The following is a 24,380-nucleotide window of genomic DNA, read 5'->3' as shown; positions in this document are numbered from 1 at the left end:
ATTTCGGTCATTCGATAAAAAATAATTATCTCACTCCCCTTAACATTTTTTAATAAGTAAAATTATACGTATATATAAACTATCGATTAGTCTCATTAACCGATAAGTTTAGAAATAACACAACCCTTAAGCACGGTGAATCGGGTTAAAATTGGTCTACCACTATCCATTACTCTAGACACCCAATAATGATTAGATTTGTTATTTATTATTATTACTTTCACAATAATTAAAAATAAGTATAATAAAATTATGCGTATAATTTTTATATATAAATAATTATATATTATTATATAATTAATTATTATTTTATTTTTAATTACTTAATTACGTAATAATTTTGATAGAAAATTATGCGACTTACTTTGCTTAGACAAAGTTTTTGTCCTCTGATGGATGCGGGAATTTAACAAGAGTCATGTTCTAGATTTCTACCGTGTCTGGTTTTGTTTGTTTCTCTATTGTCAGCCCAACGCACACCAGTTGTTTGATGTAATGACAATTCCGATGTGATGCCCAATCTTTCGCATTAAATCTTTAAAAGCAACAGACTAGTTAAAGGAACGGTCCTCGCTTATTAGAAATGTTTGTTCATCGGTTTTTTGCTGCTGTAGACCTCTCAAAAACCATTGCCCAGTTGCAAACTCGTTTTTATGTGCGTGCCCCATTCCCCAACAAGCTCACCCATTATCTCCGCCGGGCACAACTCATCGACTCTATCAGGCTTGCTCTACGTTCCGACTCACCCAACTATTCTGCTCTTCTTAACGATCGTCTTATAGACTCCTTCATTGTGGTTCACGCGCTTCGTTCCGCTCCTAATGCCGACTCTGCCCTCCGCATCCTTCAAAATCTTGAAGCAAGTCCTCATTTCTCCCATACACAAGCTACCCTCCACGCCCTGGCCACAGTTTTAGCGAAGTCTCGACGAAGTGCTGAACTTAAGACCCTCATTAGCGACATTAATTCTGGTAGATTTAGGGATTGTCGTGTTAGTCTTATGAACCTCTTGCAATGGTATAGTGCAATTGGTGACCTTCATATGGTTATAAATACATGGAATGAGTATAGGCAGAAAGAGAAGCGTGTGTGCACGGAGTCTTATAACATTGTTATGAGCGTTTATGCTAAAATGGGTAAACATTTTGAAGCTGTGGAGACATTTAGCAATATGATTGATGAAGGGGCAATTCCAAATTCTAGGACTTATACTGTTATGATTGAGCACCTTGTAAATTGTGGGAAACTGGATTCAGCAATGAAGGTATTTAGTGTTTTGCCGTTGATGAGGATAAAGAGGACACTGAAGCAGTTTTCTGTTTTGGTGGAGGGATTTGTTGGGGTTGGACAATTTGATGAGGTTAAAACATTGCTCAATGAAATGCGGAATGATGGGAAGTTTCCTGGTAGGTCCATGTGTGTGTCTTTGCAACGAATGCAGGAGGCAGGGTTTGTTGAGGAGACTGATGATTTTCTGAGGGAAATGTTACCGGATGATAGAATTAAGAGTGTACGCTATTGTGAGGATAGTAGTGATGAAGAAGAGGATGACATTATTAATAATGATTGTGGTGAGGGAAAGCTGGACGAAATTAAATTGAAACCATGGCTGGATCCAAAGGCATTGGCAGATGCATTAAATGAATGGAGCCCTGAGGTGGTATCTGTGTTGGAGGATGCTAAATTTGTGTGGACAACTCGGTTGGTTTGCAAGGTTCTTCGGCAGTTCAAATCACCAGAAACTGCATGGGATTTCTTCTGTTGGGTTGCTTATCAGCCAGGGTATACTCATGATGTTTATACAGTGGAAAGGTTGATGGCTATTTTAGCACGTCATGGATATGTTGAATTGGTTGACAGACTCATATTTAAAATAAGAAGGGAGGGAATGAGGTTGCCCTTCGGCACTATCAGGTTACTTATTGATTTTTATGGCATTTCTAAGAAAGCTGATGCAGCTTTAAAGGTCTTCTATGATGATAGAACTCTCTGTGGTCCAGTTTCAAATTTTAACCTGATGCTGTTATATTCATCTCTATTGCGTACATTGACCAAGTGTAAGAGGGATTCCGATGCCATAAATGTATTCGAAGAAATGATTTTAAATGGTGTTTGCCCTGATATTCAAACATTTTCGGGGTTGATGTATCATTTTGCACTGCTGGGAGATATTAAAACTGTACAAAAGTTATTTACAATGGTTAGGCAGAGTGGTGTAGAGCCAGATGCTTATATGTATAAGGTTCTGATTCAAGCTTACTGCAAATGTGAGAGAGCTGCCCTTGCATATAGGGTTTTTGAAGACCTCAGTAATACTAATTTGTTGCCTGATGCTGCTACCAAGGAATTGCTTGTGAAGAGTCTTTGGAAGGAAGGCAAGCGAAAAGAGGCCGCTGCTGTAGAAGAGAGATGCGAGGAGATAAATGAGGTCCTTCCACTGGCATTGCGGGGTCATATATGGACAGTTAACTCTGGAGATCTCACAAGAGTTTATAATATTTATTTGAAGAGTTTTTCGTCAATGAGTAGTTAAAGATTGGAAACAATAATCTTTTTTAAAGCCAAATAGTATTACCTCTGTCTCCATGGTTTCTTTCTGAACTTAAGTTAGTAGGAAAGAAAATAGGTTCTTCCAAATCTTTGATAGTAACACATATTTTGAGGAAAGACAACAGGATAACCCTACGAGATGGTGTTTTCTGGTTTGCTCGAACAATTGCTTGAAGCAGATTCTGGGCATTAGGTCTGAATGTTCTCAAACATTGAACTTTCATGTATTCTCAGCTGTTTTATTTTCATAGGATTAGGAATTTAGGATGCCAATACACTGTATCTGTCTTAGCTTTTACATTATCTACAATATATAATGCCTATATAACATAATTGTTGGGCTTGCTCATCTTTCACTACTTATACCAGGAGTATTGCTTCTTTTTTCCTTTTTGTACTTGAGTTTGTAGATGAGAGATTCGCACTCATTATTTTTCCTTACACAACAGCAATCCTTAATTTCTTTTTGGAACGGGGAAATCTTACTTGAGTTGTACCGTCCCTTCAAGATTAAGCCGACCGCATCGAGTATATAAAATCTTAAGTCTAATAACCGATCTTATAATCATTATACTAGATAAGTCAAGAATTTTATCTTAATATATTGTTTGCATGACTTTAAAAAAACCCTTAATGTGGATTATTCTCCTTAGGTTGTATGCTCTAGTTTAACCTCACTTAAATGGATTTAACTTCATGGATGTTTCCAACCAGCCAAACTGCAGGCATTCAGGGGGCCAGTAAAGTCCCATATGTTAGAATTTGTGGTAGCAGATTGGAATCCTTATATTAGGTCTTGTCTTTGAGTAATGACTTTATTTGGAGGAACGATCAGAATATTCTTTTGCTGCATTAAACAATCCTAGTGTAGCCATCAAATTGGCAAGTTGTTTATAGAAGAACGGCTGGCTGACTTTGTAAATAAAATTTGCAGGAAGGACAACTGCTTGCCGTCCCATCTTGGATTCTTTCATTAAATTAATCAGATGATTATTACAGATTTTTAGGAGAAAGGAAGCATATTCCAGAAAATGTGAAAGCGATAGAGGTTTTGTCGCCTTTGATTTTCTTTTGCGTATGAATATATCTCAGATAGAACTTTATTCACAAAGTCAGAAAATGACATTGGGGAAGACAACAATGGGAATCATTTCTAATCAAAGCTAACGACAAAACCCCTTGGATTTTATTCAGAGAATCATTTTTATTAGGATCGAAAGCTCCATAATAGCAATCTGTTAACCTGAAGTGAGACTCCACGAAAAACTTTCTATCATATAAAGCCAGTAATATTAACTACCAGGCTGCTCAACCTACCAAGCTCAGATCAATGACAATTTCTTTGCCTTACTGGGCAGCTATCTTTTGCTTGTTTTTGTCGATGCTCGCTGCCCACATCGAAGCTCAATCATCATCTATCAACAGCACAGACTTTTCATGCTCAACAGATTCGCCTGCCTCATGCCAATCATATGTCACTTACTTAGCACAGTCAGGATTCATGGACCTGGTAAACATATCTACTTTGTTTGGGGTCAATCGCTCGATGATTGCAAAAGCCAGTAACTTAGTTTCTGAGGATCACTCATTATTTCCAAACCAACTCATGCTGGTACCTATAACCTGTGGTTGCACTGGAAACGAATATTTTGCCAATATCACTTATCAGATCAAGAAAGGTGATAACTACTACTTGGTTTCAATCACTGCATTCGAAAACCTCACCAAATGGCAAGTTGTGAAAGATATGAATCCCAGTCTGAATCCAAACCTCTTGCAGATAGGTGAAAATGTGACCTTTCCCTTGTTCTGTCAGTGCCCTTCAAAGACTCAATCGGAGAAAGGAATTGAATATCTAATTACTTATGTATGGCAGCCTACTGATGATGTTAGGCATGTAGCTGCTAAGCTAAATGCATCACCGTCTGATATTGAAACCGAAAATAAGTACAGAAATTTCAGTGATGCTGTTTATCATCCAGTGTTGATTCCTGTGTCACAACTGCCAATTCTCTCTCAATCTTATCCTTCTCCAAGAAGAAAAGAATTCAAACAATATTTGATCGTGGATATAAGCATTGGAGGTGCTTTTTTGCTTTTATTGTTAGCAGCTTGGGTGGTTTACACTCATGGTTTTTACAAGAAAAGAATAAGGGCATTCACCCGCAATGGTTCCTCTTTGGAGACATCCGATTTGATTTCAGTGAAGGGATTTGCTAAAAGTGAAAGTTTCGGGCCAAAGATAATACAAGACAAGCTGCTTCCAGGGGTTTCAGGCTATCTGAGCAAGCCAATCGTATATGAGATTAAAGTGATTATGGAGGCCACCATGAACCTCAGTGAGCACTACAGGATTGGACGATCAGTCTACAGGGCAACCATTAATGGGAAGGTCTTAGCTGTGAAGGACATCAAGGAAAATGCCACAGAGGAACTAAGCATTCTACAGAGAGTAAACCATGCTAATCTGGTGAAATTAGTGGGTGTTTCATCAGATTTTGAGGGAAATCGCTTATTGGTTTATGAATACGCTGAAAATGGGTCGTTGAATAAGTGGCTGCACCCCAAATCTGCAGCTTTTCTCACTTGGAGCCAGAGGTTATATATAGCACTTGATGTCGCCAACGGCCTGCAATACTTGCATGAACATATTCAACCCAGCATCGTTCACAGGGATATCAGAACAAAAAACATACTTTTAGACTCCAGGTTTAAGGCCAAGATAGCAAATTTCTCACTGGCCACCCTAGCCACAAATGATGTGACGCCAAAAGTTGATGTGTTTGCTTTTGGGGTCGTTCTGTTAGAGTTGCTTTCTGGGAGGAAAGCTATGAGGACCAAGGAAAATGGTGAAACTGCTATGCTGTGGAAGGAGATACCTGAGGTCTTGAAAACTGAAGAAAAGAGAGAGGAGAGACTGAGAAATTGGATGGACCCCAACTTGGAGAGCTTCTACCCTATTGATGGTGCTATGAATTTGGCAACATTTGCGCGGGCGTGCACTATAGAGAAGCCTTTGTCAAGGCCAAGTATGGGAGAAATAGTCTTTGGCCTCTCTGTTCTGGCTCACTCTTCTGAGACATTAGAAAGGTCTTGCACTTCTGGGTTTGAAGCCGAAGAAGTTCTTCAGGATATTAGTCCAATCAAAGCACGATAAAAAAATAAAATCATTTATATAAATAAATTGTTCAAACTTATCCGTGATAGTTTGTGATTAGATGATATGATTGTTTTTTTTTTTTTTTGTCTTATTTTAAAATCATCCAATCAGATACTATCACAGCGAGTTATATCAATAAACTTATACAATTTGTTTATTCCTTAGTATTACTGTCGGTAGATAACTAAATTAATGTAATATGTGTCCCAAGTAGATTTCATGCTATTCATATTTACTACTATTAAAATAAATGGATATATGCTTTTGATGGATCATTGAAGCAAAGCCATAGTTTTGGTTATCTCGTGCTTCTTAATTGTAGTTGGTTTCCATGATGTCAGTGGCAACACCAGTTAGGTATGAAAACAACTCTATAATTACATTCGTAGCTTGTTTACTTCCTCTGAAACAAATATACTACAGAACTAGAGATTTTTGCAATCAAATTTAAAACCAAGTGACAGGAACAAAAGAAAGCAATTTTGACAGTTTATCATACTTTAAACCCACTTCAAAAATAAATCGCTTCCAAACAATAATAGGAAACATCACGTTTTGAACTCCAAAGGATAGTTTAAGTGACAAAAAAATAAAATTATAGATATTAAACATAGAAACAAAAGTTTGAATCTTCTCTGATGATATTTCAAGATTAAACTCTTGACCTTACTTTTCCAAGATCTTGCTCTCACATCTTTGCTTCTGCCTTGATGATTTTTCTATATATATGACTTCATGAGATATATATGAGCTTGGCCAAACATTAATTTATGGTCTTAGCTATTTAGTTTACAGATTATTCCAGCACAACCATATCAACAACATAATTTGATACCTCAAATTGCCTTTCTAAATAAAAGAGCAAACTCATATATATCATATAATCATATTTAACCTGGAAACAAAGAACCAAAGAAAGACATTTGTTTGGAACAATGGAATCAAAAGACTCATACCATGAAACATAGATTTGTTTGCGGAAACAATGAAACTATCTGTACCCACTACACAAATAGATATATATCTAAGATGTGTTCTTAATTGATTAGGTAACTTTGAATTAAAGATAAATTAACACCAATCATGTAATGACACATTATAATTGTATATCTATTTGTGTAGTTAAAGTGGGTGTCGAAAGATACTAATTAGTCATCATCTGGTAAAATTCATGATAATCAAGGACTCCATTGCGATCGATGTCAAAAACTTGAATCATGGCAACACAATCATCGTAAGATTTTGAATCTCCAAGGCGGTTCAACATTTTTTGCAACCCTTTTGGAGTTATGCAGCCTTTCTTCTCCAACTCGAACATCTCAAACGCCCTCTTCAGATCCTCATCGCCTTCTCCTTGCATAAGCCGCAGAAAGTCTTGAAAGTCAAGCAAATTATCACCATCTGTGTCGAGATCATTGATGGCTCCTTGAGCCTCTTCGTACGACATGTACTCTCCAATTGATGCAAAGTAACTCCTGAGCTCGAGGGCTGATATTTTCCCATCACCATCGCCATCAAAATGACGAAAAACCTCTTTAAGCTCATCATCTCTAGTGGATCTTTTTGTTGTACTTTCACCTGGAGACATGGGGGAGGTGGGAGACCTTGATGTTGACCTCGACTTTGATCGGCGACGAGGGAAACTCAACCTCAGTCCCTTGTTTGAAAACCACTTGGATGGATTACAAACTTGATGATCCACTTCCATCTTAGCTCAATGCTTTCAATAAACTCAACTGCTGGCGTTTAATATGTTGATTAAACTAAAAGGCCATAAAATCTGACAGAGGCAATGAATTCTCTGAAAGCTTTAAGGAGTTGCTATGAAATTGCAGCCGACAGAGATGAGAGTGGTGTTTGACGTAAGATGTGAGTTTAGGTGGGAGGGAACCTGCATGGCAACTTCCTAAAGGGTCCCAAATTGATAGACTATTATACTTTCTTTTATATATAGTCGCACACTCAACAACACCTGTAAAAATTCGTACTTTTTTAGTTTGACAAAAATACTTCGTTTAAATTAGATTATTTTTTTAAGGTTAAACCAATTTTATCAAATAAATAAAATTTTATGTTTAATAATTAATTTTTATAATTATTATATTAAATAAATAAATAAATTTATATTAAAACATCATGAAGGCAAAAGCTTTCGATATCTTTTAGATCCACTATTCTAAGGTGTAAAGTTTGACAGGGAAGTTAAGAAAGCCTTGTTTTACTTGGATTTGGGTCTATCTCTATCTAACAAAAATTGACACCTAATTAACAAGGATTAGTGTCAGCAACCGGATGCACGTGAAGTATGCAATCAAGCCGTTTCGTTCCAAGCCTTATATATATATAAAAAATTTTGAGCCCTTTGAACTTGAGATCAATACGAAGAATATGAGAAAATCTGTATTAGTCTAAACAAGTCATAAAAACAATAAGAGATTATTCCCCCACAGCCATAACAGGCTTAACAGCAACTTAATTTGATACCTTACTTGCCTTTCTAAATAAAAAGAGCAAACTCATATGTATATATCATGTAATAATATTCAATCCGAAAACGAACGAAAGAAAGATATGTTTGGACCAATCGAATCAAAAGACTTATACATGAAACATAGATTTATTTGTATATATTTTCAGTATACAAATAGATATATATTTAAAATGTGTTATCAAGTGATTGAATAATTTTAAATTACAAATAAAGTAATATTCAATCATATGAAAACACATATGGTTATATACCTGATTATTTAAGCAAAGTGATACATATAATATTACATGCATAAATATACTACTTAGTCATCATCCGGTAAAATTCACGGTAATCAAGGACTCCATTGCGATCCATGTCAAAAACTTGAATCATGGCAACACAATCATCGTAAGATGTTGATTCTCCAAGGCGGTTCAGCATTTTTTGCAGCCCTTTAGGAGTCAAGCAGCCTTCCTTCTCCAACTCAAACATCTCAAACGCCCCCTTCAGATCCTCATCTTCTTCTCCTTGCATAAGCCGCTGAAAGTCCTGAAAGTCAAGTAAATTATCACCATCTCTGTCGAGCTCATTGATCGCTGCTTGAGCCTCTTCGTACGACATGTACTCTCCAATCGATGCAAAGTAATTTATAAGCTCGAGGACTGATATTTTTCCATCACCATCTTCATCAAAATGACGAAAAATCTCTTTCAGCTCATCATCTCTGTTGGGTCTTTTTGTTGTGCTTTCACCTCGAGATATAGGGGAAGTGGGAGAGCTTGATGTTGACCTCGACTTTGATAGGCGACGAGGGAAACTCAGCCTCAGCGACTTGTTTGAAAACCACTTGGATGGCTTAGAAACTTTATCAACTTCCATCTTAGCTCAATGGTTTCAATAAACTTAAACTCTGACAGAGGAAATGAATTCTCTGAAAGCTTTAAGGAGTTGCTAAGAAACTTCATCCGACAGAGATGAGCGTGGCGTTAACGTAAGAAATGTTGGTTTTAGTGGAAGGGAAACTGCATGGCAGCTTCCTAACCAAATTCGTTGACTATTATATTAAAGAGAAATTCATATACTTTGTAGAGTAAGGAAAAGCTTTGTTTCTCTATTTTTTAGGTCCACTAGTCAAGGGTGTAACGTGTGACAAGGAAGTTAAAAAACCCTTATTTAAGTTAGATTTGGGTTGATGTCTATCTAACAGAAATGGCACCTAATCGACAAGTAATCTATTGGCAAATTGTTCAACATTTCATTTTCAGTTAGTGTCAGCTGTTAGACGCGTGTGAAGCATGCAATCAAGTTGTTGTAAGTAGTAATATTATACGTAGAAACATATAATATAAATGCGATTAAAAATCTTAATAAATTATGATATAATTAAATATTATTTTATCTTTAATTTAAAATATTACGTTAGTATTTATACTTCTGTGTCAATTCTTATATCAGTGCATAAACTGTAGAGTTTTATTTTAGCGATGGATGAGAAAGGATATAAAGTCAAAAACCAGCAGCAGCTGCACGGGTTTAACCATGTGAGTTTCACTGAGAATGAATGAACACTGCTGAGTTTCTGAGTCCTTGAGCTGTTTTACATTTTCATTTTTCCCAGAAGAATTTGTGTTCTTGTCGTCAAGAAGACTTTCAATTCAATTTAGGGTATTTTTGGTTTTGTATATTCAATGTTCCACCAAGAAATTTGTAATGCCAAAGACAAATAATAGGCTATCTTCTGATTAATTTCTTGGCTGTTGAAAAAACGTATATTGTAATGAAGCTGTCAAAATACAGGCGAATGCTCTTTGATTTGAGACCGATATGAAAAGATATTAGAAACAATAAAATTATAAGCACAAATAATATGCATTACATTGAGTATAAATAATAATATATCATTATATATAGTGTTAGACTCGAATCGAATTGACTTGGGCTTGAAAGCTTGCTCAATTTGGTTCGGTTTGAATTCGTTTGCTTGAAATATAAACTAAGTTCGAGTTAAGAGATTTAACTCGTTTTAAAATCAAGCCAAACTTGAGTTAGATAGAGTTTAGCTCGGTTTGACTTGCGAGATGGACAAATAATTTAATTCAATTTGAATTTGGCTCGTAGCTTGATTCAAATTATATTAAATAATTGTTAAATGATGGTGTTTTGTTAATGAGTTTCGAAATTTAAACCACAAATTTGAGTCACATATTTAAACCATAAATTTGAATCATCAATTTGAGTCAAACTCAAACAGAATTTGAATCACCCTTAATGTTGGTTTGATTAATTCGAGTCAATCTATTTTTCATTCGCGCCAAAGGGTATTTAGGCTCAGCTTGGTTTGTATTCATCTTTAATCATCTGATTATGCGATCTTGAATTAAAAATAAAATAATACTTAAGCATATAATAATATATTATTATTTATGTATAAAGTTATACTCATTATTTAAATATATAGTACTACTCTATTAGAAGATTTTACTTGCTATTAATCCTCTTAAATTGAGAAAATTAATTTTAATTTTCCAACCTAAGGTTTGACTCAAAAACATTATTCACCGTTTGATGGTATAAATAACATTTTTTTGGGACTAAAATGAAACTTTGTTTAAAAAAAAAAAAACTATCCCTATAAGGTCAAAACATTAATTTCTTTATCTAGAAATTTAAAAAAAGTTTAAAATAAGTGACATTTTTTTATAAACTTCATCTAAACATTTAAAATATGATAGTTTAACCATTTTTTTCACTTTAAAAACTTATAATTCAATCCATGTAATTTATGGAAAACCCTAACCTTCAACTCCGCTAACTCACCATTTTCATAATCAGACATTGCAACAGGTTGTACTAGATGATGGCAGACCAACTTCAAAAAAGCCTATCGTGTCTAAGGATTGCAACGGGTTCACTAATCTAGTGGGTTGGCCAAGACCTCTAGGATGTGTCTTTGCAAGCTCTTAACAGGCTGAACCGCGTGCTTTTGCAGGATTGAAAATGCATAGAAGATTCAAATTTGACTATTGATCTTTCTGAACAGAATGCATGGCTATGACCAGAGTATTTGGTGCAGCTTAAAAAATGGAAGAAATTTAGGCTTGGGTTTGAAGGAAGGCCCATTGGGGCTGAGTTCAATTTCATAGACGTGGTGGGTGAACAAGTGGGTACCGGACTCTGCTCGTCATTATCCGTATAGATAAAGATGATTTGGACATCCAGTTTCAGGTTATAACTGAATTTTGGTAATTAATGATGAACTCATTGAAATTTCTGTTAAAGCAACATTTTTCGTCAACATTCAGACAGCCATCAATCTTATCGGAAACCATTGAGTGGGTCTAGAACACGACAGAACGGCCATAGTGTCTGAAAAAGAAGTGGATGTGAGTGATTGACACTTGAATATGACGCCACCACTTACAAAGAATGAAAACAGAGTGTTGTCATCAACAACTCAAACACGCCACGTTTTCATCTCCGAGATGCGGCGTATTGGGGTCGTCCTTGTCTCTTCTTCTTTACCATCTTTCAGATATGAATGATTTCCCTTTCTCCTCCGCTTACAGGCCACGTATTTGCGTTATCCTAATACTCAAAGGACAACTGTCTTTTGTCCTGTTGCCTTATTGTTCAATTCCCAGACAAATTAAAAAGTAATTTCCCCCACCCAGGGCTTGACAAGGAAACTTTGTCCCGAACAAAGTTAATAATGCTGATTTCGAGCCAAAATTTAGACTTAAACCTACGCTTACTTTAGTGGAGATAGATTCGAGATCAATTTAATATTAAAATAATATTATTTTAATAAATAATATTATAATAATATAATTTTAATTGATTAATATTAAATTCTTTTAATTTATAAATTTTATAAATTAAATATCATTTGAGTTTGAATTCAAAAATATTAAATTCTTAAATTTAATCTTAAGTTCATTTGGATCAATTTTGAATAAGTTTAATTCAAATCTAACCGTATTAATAAATATAATTGACACTTTTTCATCTAGAATTAAATATAAAACTATTTTATATTTAAATTAAACTCTGTTAATGATTAAATAGTAAAATTACTATCATATTTCAACTATTATATTTTTTTTAATTATCATATAATACTAAATTAACAAAATTAAAAATAATTTTTTAAATATCCAAATCATATTTCTTTTTACTTTCACCCATTCTTCCTCTTACTAAAATAAAAATGTTTTCATCATATAAACGGATATAAGAAGGTAAATTATAAATTTTGAAAACTACTGGAGGTTTTTTGAGAATTTTTAAAAGGCTATTGGAAACATAAAAAAGGTTCAGGGTCTTCAGAAAATTTTTGAATCATCAATTTACCTCTACTAGTTTAAAAAATGATAATTATATGTTCAAAGAACTGAATAGAATATAATAAATTATAAATGTATATGTCATATTACAATTATTAAAGTCATATAGTAGCTTCAAAATATATGAAAATTTGAAAAAATTTTAGAGATTGATTTGTGAGTTTTTAAACATTTTTAAGAGTTAAATTGTTATATTTAAAATGTATAGATATGATAGAAAATTGTTTTTCTTTTTTGTTAAAATTAATTTATAATAATATTACTATTTTGCCCTTATATATATATATTTTTAAACAGAGTTTGATTTTGAATGAAAAAATGTTATTAATTAAAATTGGCAAAAAAATTTGCACCTAAACCTTTTAAAGCAAACTTTTAATGCGTTTACTTTTATAAGTAAACTCATTATTTATTTCAATAATACCCTTACTCTTGTAGTTACCTTTCTTCAATCGTATTTTTTTCTAGCAATATACTCCAATATTATTTTATTGAAAGTAATTTTGACAACTTATATCTGTATGAATCGAACTTTTATAAACTTGTTATGAAACAAGTTGATGTTTTGTTTGATTGTTAATATGTCCAGATCGAAAAAATGAAACTAATGCGAGTACGAACACGATTGTGAATGTAAAGTGTGAGTGCGTGCATTTCTTTCGCTTTATATAAAAAAATATTTATATACATGAATGCGAGAATGCATGCATTTCTTTCGCACGCATTCTTGCATGCACACACGCACTCGCATTTCGTATTCGCACTGTCACTTAGTTTTTAGGAAATCATGTTTCTGCTTTTTGTTCCAATCTGACATTAGAACTTGTTCTGTTTTGACTAATACAATAAATATTTACTGCCAACACAACTAATATAATTAGTAACTAAACAAATAAATAAAATAAAATATTTTTCAAAAATTAGCATTCAAAATTTTAAACTTTTATCAATGAAAGTTTCTACAACAAATTTTCAACTAAAGTTTTGATTTATTATAATATAAGTTATTAAACTATTTTATATTCATTGTGATGATATACTTTTAGAGTATATCATCACAACTAGGTCAAAAAAGAGCAAGACTAAAGGGAATATATATTAAAATAAAAAGTCATTATTAGAATAAACAATGAATTTGTTTAAAAAAATAACCGCATCAAAAGTTTGTCTAAAAATATTTGGGTAAAAATTATTTTACTTATTTTAATTAATGTCTCTTTACACCAATTAGGGGTAGAAACATAAAGTAGGCCAATCCTTTTGGATGGGTAATGTAATTACTCTAAATTAAACCACAAAAATAACAAAACCAAACTGTTCCTTTCAAAGATAAATTAAATTACAAAAAGGCCAAAAGACTTATTCCCACCTAAGGTGTAGTAAAATCTCAAACTCATACCTTTAAACTTTTAAAAACCTAAATACTCATCCGTGAGGTAATTTATGTTAAAAATTTTAATTAGGGTTAGAGATAAAACCATCATTTAACCAAAAAAAATTAAAAAACTAAATTTTTATCATATTTTTGCCCTCAATTTGAAATTTTCATAATTCCCCTCCCCAAATTTTCCTTCAAAATGGCAATTTCCCCCCTAGGCTTTTCCCTCTTTTCTCTAGTAACAATCCACCATCTTTGATTGTCGGCTATTCTCCCTCTCACCTTATTTCTTCGACCACCGATTGACAAAAATTGCCTAAAAATCTAGATAATTTTTGTCTGAAAATCTTTCAGATGACTTTTATCTGGATGACGATGCATCAAGACGATTCATTTGGATGTCATCGTCTAGATTTTTAGACGATTTTTATCAATTAGTGATCAGAGAAAGGTTGGGAGGGAGAAATAAGATGGGAGGGAGGACGGTCAACGGTTGGAGACGACAAATCCTTGCTGGAGAAAAGAAAAAAAAACTCCAAGGGAAAATTGTCATTTATCAAACTTTGAATGTGGGGAAATTGAGAGTTTTTAAACTTGGAGGAGAAAAAAGTGATAAAATTTTAATTTTTAAAATTTTTTAAATAAATAACGGTTTTACCTTTAACTAAAATTTTTAACAGAAATTACCTTTTAAGTGAGTATTTAAAATTTTGAAAATTAGAGGGTATGACTTTGAGATTTCACTATACTTTGGGTGGGAATAAGTCTTTTCACCTCACAAAAATAAGAAAACCATCTCATTGACTTGCGTTTATAATATGCATGCAATCATTTGTAGGAGACCAGGTGGGAAGCATATGCCTACAGAATGAACCCAGATTCTTTTGAGACCACATTCAGCTCAGTAGAATCAATAAAGTCGATACCGTATACTAGAAGGGAGAAATAAGTTGGGAGAGAGGACTGTCAACGGTTGGAGACAGTGAATCCTTGCTGGAGAAAAGAGAAAAAAACTCTAAGGGAAAATTGTCATTTTTCAAACTTTAGATGGAGAGAAATTAAGAGTTTTTAAACTTGGGGGAGAAAAAAGTGAGAAAATTTTAATTTTTAAATTTTTTTTTAATAAATAACGATTTTACCTTTAACTGAAAATTTTAACAGAAATTATCTTATAAGTAAGTATTTAGATTTTTAAAAATTAAAAGGTATGACTTGGGGATTTCATTATACTTTGGTGGGAATAAGTCTTTTCGCCTTACAAAAACAAGAAAACCATCTCATTGACCTGCGTTTATCATATGCATGCAATCATTTGCAGGAGATAAGGTGGGAAGCATATGCCTACAGAATGAACCCAGATGCTTTTGAGACCACATTCAGCTCAGTAGAATCAATAAAGCCGATACTGTATAGTTAATTAACCATCTGGTTTCATTTGTCACCTTTCTACATTGAACTTGGTCGATATATTGGGTTGATTCGCCCTGGTAAACTTTTGCTGATGAGAAACCCATCTACCCTGAAAGAGCCAAAGAGATCATCGCCATTTCGACCATAACTTTTTATCATTCACCTGTAAAAATTGACATTACAAATCTCTCACCAGAATTTCACTTATTGGAAAGTGCTATGAAGCTTGAATTTCTTATGCCGGTCTCTCACGGACTATAAGTCTTTAAGAATGTGACTGTTTGATTTCCAATTGGATTAAATAATTGTTTCTTGATTTTCAATTGGATTAAATAGATGGGTTATTTAATCAAATTGTCGTGCATTTGGTTGCTTTATAGTGTATGTCTATCAATTTTGGAAAGAGTAATGCTATATATTACACTTGTGAGTATATGAAATTGTATATACTGAATCATCATCTGATTAGATGCTACTTTATCATTAATTTAAAATTTATTTAAATATATTATGATATATCATCTTGTTTGTTTGGAAATGTAGACATGTGACTTCATTTTTTCCTGTTTTTCCTTATTTTCCCCTTTTTCTTTTATAGCTCTTTTTTTTTTTTTTTTGCATTTTCCATTTTTCTTCTCGGTTCCCATTTTTAAACTTTGTTTCTTACACTATGCAAATGACCAAACCTTTGTGTGTTTGTGCTCCAACTCTAACAATAGAAACTTTTGACAGACCCTTACAAAGGATGAGTATGAGAGTCATTTTGTCTCAACCGTGGCTCCTCCCAGAAAAATTGGTGTGAAATTTGATGATGTAAGTGCTCTTGAAGATGTGAAGAAGGCCTTGAAAAAACTTGTCATTTCTTTGTGGGAATTTGCACAGGTTGCTATACATATATCTATGTAAAGCATTTTGATGGAGAAAGTAGATGGAAATTTGCCCCATGCTCTTTCATGGTGTATTTTATTCATGGATTGTCTAAACAAATTACACCGGAGACGGTGTGATTTGGTTGAAATCTCACATATGAATATGATTCTGACCAAATCACATCAAAATCGTAACGATTTATCTTCTTGTTCAACCCAAATATTAATCTCTTTGCTCAACCCAAATGTCATCTCTATAACCTTACCCGATTTATCTCTCTTTCTTTTCATGATGTACTCAATAGCATTGCTTATCATAGAGACTCACTTCTTGAAATTATTAACTTTGATTGGGTTTGATTTGAATTTGGATTGTTTTTCCAACTTTAAGTTTGTTTTTTAGTGTACTGAAAATGATGGAAGGAGAGATAATGATGATGTATTTGAAATTGATTTCAATTATATCTATTTTTAGTGGTAAAGATGATAGAAAACAAATCAAGAGTGAAGATAAGTGAGTCCCATGTAGAAAAAAACGTAGAACTGAAATTTTTACCAAAGAGAAGGTGTTAATTGTCGGTGATGTTAATGGTAAAAATGACAGATTCTTGTCAAAGATGGATTGTTGATGGCTGACAGTAAAGATGATAGGAGGATAAATTGGTAAATTGAAAATTTTTGGAGGACAAATTAGTAACTTGAAATTTTATTTCATAAAACTGCGGATGGGGAGTACCGATTTGGCATATTTCATAAGCAGTTTTCTTGATGAAATCCAGTTTTCAACGCATTGAAGATTGGAGGTAGTGAATAAAACCATTAACTTTCAATCAAATGCACGATGCTTCCTTCAATTAATAATAACTCAATGGCCTTATTATAAAGTAACTGTCTAATCTTAAAACTAGATATACTTCAAGTTTGTTTCCATTACAGTCACTACTGCATATTCATGCGGATATGCTGGTGCCAATTCTGAGACTCCAATATAATATTAATGCATGGAAAACATGTAATTGGAAGCTTGATCTATGTTATAGAATTTTCTTTTTGATGAATATTAATGCAAGATAAATACATAATTGGAAGCTTGTTATATCCTGCTTCCAGAATCAATGTGTGTCGAATTGATCTTAAAACAAAACTAACAATGATGTAGGTAGAGATTGAATACTTTCATTCTCGTCACTATCTTTTTTTCATCGTCATCCTATACCTAATACAAGGATGATAGAGAATTTCTGTCTCCTCCTGTAGGGAAAATTTCTCTTTCTATCTCCGTAGAAAAAAATTCCACACTTCCCCTATTTAATCCTTATTAAAAAAATATTATGATATTTTATTTGATGTTAAGATATGTTTGTAATAATTCAAAATTTTTAAGAGTAATTGAGTATATAAAGGTATAAGAAATATGCAAGGAAAAAGATGAACTAGGGGGAGGATGGGTTGCAAAGAGAACATATCAAAGATATATTTATTTTTATCCTTTGTTTTGTCTCTGATTGTAAGAATTTTAGCTTCATCTTTATCAAAAAATTCCCTCTTTATTCAAAAAAAGACAGACCGAAGACTCATTTTTATAGACCGAATTATCATTCTATTTAAAAACTATATTAATATCATAATTTTTTGCTCCTGTAAAATTTGGACCATAGGCTTGATAACGTTTGCCATATTAGCAACAGAAAGGATAGATCCACAGGATTATGCGCACCACATTATTCAAGGTATCTGAGTCTCGTATTTACCCACAAGGTGACATGAAAAATCATTAATGGCATCTGAAGCAAAGCAAGAATATGCCCACGACAAGATAGTACTAGCAAGCCCAAGTTTTTACATTGTGGCCCCACGAAACTAAAATGACAACACAAAACAGACCTATGTATTCGTACAAATAAGGATGCACCACTGTAACGCAAACCTATCCATCTCTTCTTTCTAAAACATTTTCCACAAAACTACACTCACTCCCAGAAAAGAGAGAGAGAGATAGACAGATAGCTATGTCTTTTGCTTATTGTGCTAAAGAGAAGAAGCCTTGTGTGCGTTGGGTTGAGAAGTATTTCAAAGACTGCCTCTGCAATCTCAAGGATGAGTTCTCTTTCGGCTTTGGGATTATTAGTCTAGTCTGTTGGGGAGTTGCAGAGATCCCTCAAATCATCACTAACTTCCGCACAAAGTCTAGCCATGGAGTTTCTTTAATGTTTCTCCTTACTTGGGTTGCCGGGTTTGTACTTGGTTCTTTTATCTGCTCCACACGCAAGCACATAAACAAACTTCAAACATCTACTCATTTTAACAGTTTATCTGTCTATCGTGATATGCAGAGATGTTTTTAATCTGGTGGGTTGCCTTCTTGAGCCGGCAACGGTGAGTGTGAGGCAGAGCTCAACTCCTAAATTTAGATGCCTTTTTTGTGGTCCAGTCGTCTGGTAATGAGACAAAAACCTCACACTGGATGGCTCTGACATGTTTCACTAGACGTTCATAAAGTCTAGATTAACTTTCCTTTCATTAAACTAATAATCTAGATTAACTTTTCATAAAGTCTTTTGTCTGATATATTTCTGTTTTATGCTCTTGGTGCAGTTGCCAACGCAGTACTACACAGCTCTGGTAATGCCGCACTTTCTTTTTATAATTCTTGTGCACATCGGATTGAGAGAATATACAAATAAGTTCGACCAAGTTGGCTTCTGACTTGTCTATCACTATATGCTTCTGATGACCCAGTTTATGTCAACAATTATTGCTTAAATGAATTTAAGATTCTTTGTGATTAAAGTTACTTAAATGTGCACCTACTTTTTGATAATAATAATCCATTAGAAACTTAATATATTACATGTTAATTCCATGGGATAAAGTCACATCACAAAGAATAATAAAATTAAGAGCCTTTTGACAATTTGATACCTAAATACTGTAAGGTTTCAAAACTGTACTGATTTCCTTGATTTCTTCTCACAGCTCTACACGATAAGTACTATAGTGTTGGTGCTGCAAGGCGTGTACTACGATCACATTTACAAAAGCTGGAAATCCAGACAGATCAAAGCTAAACAAGGGGTGCTTTCTCTCAACATCTAAATATCTACTTTACTAATTTGTTTATCTTAGATAAGAATTACTTACAAAGAAAGATTTTCTGGGTTCTGTCAATTTGTATATTTACTGTAGGATAAAGATGAGAAAGAGCCTTTAAAACCCAAGTCAGCTGACACAGGCATCCCCATTCCCAGGGCTGAAATAAAAGCATCTTCTCGAAGAGAGTATTACTACACGTATGCAATACCAAATTATTATCTCCTCAGACGTTTGTAATGTTTATTGTTTGAACTGTGTTCTAAATATCAATTATATCAACCTTTTTTCAGATCTGCTAGATCTTTGGCTAGCAGTGGTACTCCGCCCTTTCGAAATTATCTGAGAGTAGCCCAAAGTGGGCCTTCAGCTTTGGGTCTTGGCGACGATTCATCATCTGATGATGAAGCCTACATGGATTCATATAAGACTCCCTCTGTTAGCCAGCCCAGGCCCATTCCAAGATCAGTCAGTCTTTTTTTTTTTTTTGTGAATTTATTTGCCTTTCTACTTCATTTTCTTTTACCAGAGATGAGATGATATATTTTCAGGCTGGATATGGAACATTTCTTGCTGCATCCCTTTATCTCCCGACGCAAGGCAAGGCCTTGACAGAAACAATCACGGGGTTTAACTCAAGAAGAGTCTTGAATGGAAGTAGTATGGAGCACAGTGTCTTTGGACAGTGGCTGGGATGGCTGATGGCTGCCATATACATGGGCGGTCGACTGCCTCAAATATGGCTGAATGTCAGTGTGAAGTGCCCACTCAACTTTACAATTTTCATTTCTTCCTTATTCTCATACATTATTAATCTTGTCACATTACTAATTAAATCCACATTTTATCATTTCCATTTACCAGATTAAAAGGGGGAGTGTGGAGGTGATGCCTTAACTTCATAATCTATCCAGTATTCAATTCATTACTTAACAAAAAACTTGAAAGATTAACTGAAATAAATCAAAACCTTGTTATAGGGCTTGAATCCTCTCATGTTCTTATTTGCACTGGTGGCCAATGTCACTTACGTTTTAAGGTTCTGCTGTCTATCTCTCTCAACTTTTTTCTGTTAATCATTATCATATCCTGAATTAATGTTAACCATGGATCTTTACTGTTAATACAGTATTCTTGTGAGAAACACTAAATGGGAAAATATAAAAGCCAATCTGCCATGGTTGCTGGATGCCATTGTCTGTGTGGCGTTGGACTTATTTGTATCCTACCGTTCTAAAATTTTATTAACCAAATAAAGTCATTATTATGGTTTTTACTGGTTTTACATAACCTTAACGAATTGTACAGATCATTCTGCAGTACATTTATTACAGATACTTCAGAAAGAAATCTACAAGTTATGGAGAAGACATCTATGGAGATTACGGGGATGCAACTAAAGCAACTGTAGCTTGATTGCTTCTTGGATATTCTGTCAATAATTTATTAAGTTGAGAACTATGAAGACCACCTCTATTTATTTAATCTATTAAGGTCTTGCCATTCAGTTTTGTAGAAGCTCACTTGAAGCGTAAATTAGTGGAAGATTTGTGGTGTAGTTCAACTTTTGATGGAGAGCTTCTGGGTAGTTTGGAATTATTTATATGGATTGATTATGAATTGAGACATAGCAAATATGGATTGATTATGTTCTTGTAATTAAATTATTGCCCATCATATGGACTGATTATGACTTCTTTTGTACACTTCAATCCCACCCTCAAAACTATGAGAAAAAGAATAATACTACATGCATAAACTTTTGAATATATAATTAGGTATATTGATGATATGTTATTATGTGATCGGTGATATTTTATTTTTAATTCAAAATCATTCAATTATATGATGATACATTATTAAAGTATCTAATTATATATGTAGAATGTGTAGTTTGAGTTGTTAAATTAAAATCATTTTCACCTATTCGAAAAAATTAAAACTTGAATCTTTATTTACAATGAGAGAATGAATTTGTAGAAGCATATTTTGTTAATGCGAAACGGTTGACACTTCAACTCTTGTATTTAACTATATGAAGTGCAAGAGTTTTACATTAGAAAAATATACTCCAACAACTTTCTTTATTTACTATAACTAAAAACTTATAACTTAATCAAATTTTAAGTTTTCAACTCTTTCACATTGGTTAAATCGATTCTAACAACTCAAGTTTAAACTTTAACCATGACTGCTGAGTTTGACCTTTTAAATGGAGATGAAAATCAAACTTAAAACTAGCTCAATTTGAATCTAATCTAACACTCGTTTTTTAGCTTTTTACTACACAGGTGGCCTTATTACAAGGCTTTTTAAACCAAGATGCTACCTGCCTCTTAGACCCACGAAAATTTAGCCCATCTAACTGTATGTACAAGGCCATATTTTAAATTGATCTAATGGATATGTTGTAGGCCAGTTTCAACCACTTTGACCCACTTTCTAGTATTATTTTATAATTGTAAGTTTTTCATTACCATAAAATATTCTGTACATTTTATTTGAAGTAAAATATACCATTAATTTCTTCTTCTTCTTCTCCTCTTCAAATCTTTGATTCTTACCGTAATATCAATACATAAAACTAATACCATGCAGAGCTCAGAATCAATTTTATTATAGAAGTGAACATGTTTAATTACAATTATGCTTGGGACATTAAAAAAAAGAAGGTTGAAGCTTGAATATATGTGTGGAGCATATAGGAATTTTTGTTTCCTCCAACCTCCAAAGCGATTTTAAAGACATTTATTAGGGCGAGATTTGAACCAAGTTTATTTAAATTTGAATTTAAGCTTGACTTGAATAAATCTATATGAAGCTTAACTCAAATGAACTCGAGCTTTAGGAGTGTTCTATTTATTGAAGTTATGAACCTGAAAAATTTCGAAACAAATCAATTAAAATAACGTCGTTTTAACAAATACGTGTTAGAACAATATCGTATTAGTCATTTTTTTGCTTGTTTACAATATCGAACTAAGCCTTTTAGCTTGATTAGAGCTCGACGCCTTTCAAGCAAGTCAAGCTTGCACAGCTTTAAGACTAGTTTGAACTTAACTCAATTCGAATTCAACTCTAATTTTAACATCTACAAAGCATCAACTAACATGATAACAACGCACAATTGATCTGAATCAATAAATAACAAGAAAGATTAATAAGAAAAATACATTAAAAAATAAGGTTGAATCACATTAATTTATCAAAAACCATGTGTTCAATAATTACAAGTTTAACTTCATTTTTCTAGAAAAGAATCTTCCTAGATAAACTAGTTGTGAAAGCAACTAACACTAGCAAAGCTGATCTGATAATTGTTAGATTAGGACTCTATTATAATCTTTTGAATGATATGAAAATTTCTTCCAACGAATTAATCAACAGCTCATCGTTGGCAGTAGTTGTGGGAATAATCTGTTAAATATTTGTCTCATTTGCTAAATTTTGAGCATCAGACACATATTCTATGTTCAGCGATAAAATTAATTTCAGTCATATACCTACTCTCTCAAATTTATAAATAATTTAAACCTCAAATGAGTTGGCATAAATTCTTGCTGTTCATTGTAGATTCTCTTTTCTTTGTTAAATAAAAGTGAACACAGGATTATGTATAAATTATTTAGTGTGATTATCATTTAACATTGCAATTTCTATATGAAGAACAGAGATCATAAAGGGTCGGGTAGGAGGCGAATACCTTAATCTCTATTTTCGTTTTTTGTATGGGAAACCTTTTTCCATTCTTGCCTCATCTTCAGTACGGGGATGGCAAGAAATCCAAGACCTCTCACCGTGGGGGCAATTTCTCTCTTCGTCTCCTCCTCATCTTTACAGAGAAAATTCCCCATACTTTTCCATCCCCATTAAAAAACATAATAAAATATTTATTAGTAACATGACATATTAGCTATAATTCAATACTTTTAAAGATAATTTAATATCTAAGAGTTTAAGAAATATATAAAGAAATAAACAGATAAGTAGATAAGTCAGAGATATATTTATCTCCATCGTTGTCCCATCCTCGATTGTAGGGATTTTAGTCATTCTATCTCGTCTCAATTTTTATTAGGAAATCCTCTTTTTGTTCGAAGAAGAGCAGACCAAACATTATTTATAAATTGAATTTTCATCTTTAATGAAGAATTGCTTATTACTCAGTTGTGGGGTTAAACAATAAACATCATCAGTAGGTTCAATTTCACATTCCCTTGGTTCATTGGAGAAGTGTTAAATATAATTCAAGTGAAAGCAACCTCGTTTGCTTCTTTTCCCAGAAACATAATGGCTCAAAGGTTGGCTGAAACTGCCCTGGAAAGTGGAAACGTGTTTCTCTCCTTAATTTCTACATGGCATTAAATTTCCAGGACTAATTGTCCTCCGGAAGACGGATCCCATGTTAGATCCAGGCATTATATTATTGTGCATGAACTTAGATGAGTTGACTGAAAGTTAAGAATCTACAGCGTTTTAATAATAGTTTATTAATATATTAAGTAGTTGATTAATATTTAATACATTTATAATCCCGATGAGTTGACTCTTATTGGTGAAGAGTAAATTAAGTTGAAGATCCCCCAGGCGCCAGAGATCTCGCAACAATGGCTGTCGGTACAACTTAAATATCTATTCCACGGCGGCCTTGGGTTACTCCTGATACTAATGAATTAAATGAGAGAAAATGTTACCCATTGCTACAAGAAGCTAAATAATCTTATCGGTAGGAAGTTTAGTTTAGAGCAACATTTCCTTGGCATTTAACCATGAACTGTTAGAAGTTTTTACAAACTCGACAAACATTGATGTCGTTTAATTTAACAAAATCCGGATAAATGTATAATTCAACGAATTTAGTTTTATGGGCATATTATGAATAACTTTGTTGAATTTCTCAAACACTTCATAGAAAAATCTGGATTATGAGGATGCTAATGTTGGACATTTAGTTTATTAGACTTTTGATGAGGGAGTCTAATAAAATTATTATAAAAAATAATATATCTCCTTTCCCAATGCATACACGATTATTCATATATCAAAATATCATTATTTTGTAGTATATAGAGAAGAAAAATTGGTTTCATTAAATTAATAATCGATT

At 33.3% G+C, this 24,380-nt stretch overlaps 5 protein-coding genes across 5 annotated transcripts; 3 read left to right on the top strand and 2 right to left on the bottom strand.

The window, feature by feature from the left end:
* Positions 1-382: 382 nt before the first annotated feature.
* Positions 383-2,909, top strand: LOC123198762 (pentatricopeptide repeat-containing protein At5g66631). The gene has a single exon (XM_044613526.1). It carries the CDS (start codon positions 584-586, stop codon positions 2,531-2,533), a length of 1,950 nt encoding a protein of 649 aa, XP_044469461.1. The 5' UTR covers positions 383-583; the 3' UTR covers positions 2,534-2,909.
* Positions 2,910-3,929: 1,020 nt separating this feature from the next.
* LOC123198527 (serine/threonine receptor-like kinase NFP) lies at positions 3,930-5,784 on the top strand. Its single transcript, XM_044613211.1, has one exon. It carries the CDS (start codon positions 3,932-3,934, stop codon positions 5,705-5,707), a length of 1,776 nt encoding a protein of 591 aa, XP_044469146.1. The 5' UTR covers positions 3,930-3,931; the 3' UTR covers positions 5,708-5,784.
* Positions 5,785-6,564: 780 nt separating this feature from the next.
* Positions 6,565-7,622, bottom strand: LOC123198870 (probable calcium-binding protein CML41). Its single transcript, XM_044613668.1, has one exon. It carries the CDS (start codon positions 7,416-7,418, stop codon positions 6,855-6,857), a length of 564 nt encoding a protein of 187 aa, XP_044469603.1. The 5' UTR covers positions 7,419-7,622; the 3' UTR covers positions 6,565-6,854.
* Positions 7,623-8,414: 792 nt separating this feature from the next.
* Positions 8,415-9,240, bottom strand: LOC123198889 (probable calcium-binding protein CML41). The gene has a single exon (XM_044613689.1). The coding sequence runs from the start codon at positions 9,060-9,062 to the stop codon at positions 8,502-8,504; it is 561 nt and encodes a 186-aa protein (XP_044469624.1). The 5' UTR covers positions 9,063-9,240; the 3' UTR covers positions 8,415-8,501.
* An 8,860-nt stretch (positions 9,241-18,100) lies between these two features.
* On the top strand, positions 18,101-20,979 carry LOC123198571 (lysosomal amino acid transporter 1 homolog). The gene is made up of 11 exons (XM_044613280.1): positions 18,101-18,416; positions 18,517-18,559; positions 18,779-18,805; positions 19,160-19,258; positions 19,370-19,473; positions 19,567-19,741; positions 19,825-20,022; positions 20,138-20,158; positions 20,254-20,312; positions 20,403-20,493; positions 20,582-20,979. Exons 1-11 carry the CDS (start codon positions 18,193-18,195, stop codon positions 20,687-20,689), a joined length of 1,149 nt encoding a protein of 382 aa, XP_044469215.1. The 5' UTR covers positions 18,101-18,192; the 3' UTR covers positions 20,690-20,979.
* Positions 20,980-24,380: the final 3,401 nt, after the last annotated feature.

This window comes from Mangifera indica, chromosome 16 (assembly GCF_011075055.1).
Source record: "Mangifera indica cultivar Alphonso chromosome 16, CATAS_Mindica_2.1, whole genome shotgun sequence".
In the NCBI taxonomy this organism is placed as follows: Eukaryota; Viridiplantae; Streptophyta; class Magnoliopsida; order Sapindales; family Anacardiaceae; genus Mangifera; species Mangifera indica.
This window is presented reverse-complemented; position numbering and strand designations above follow the sequence as displayed.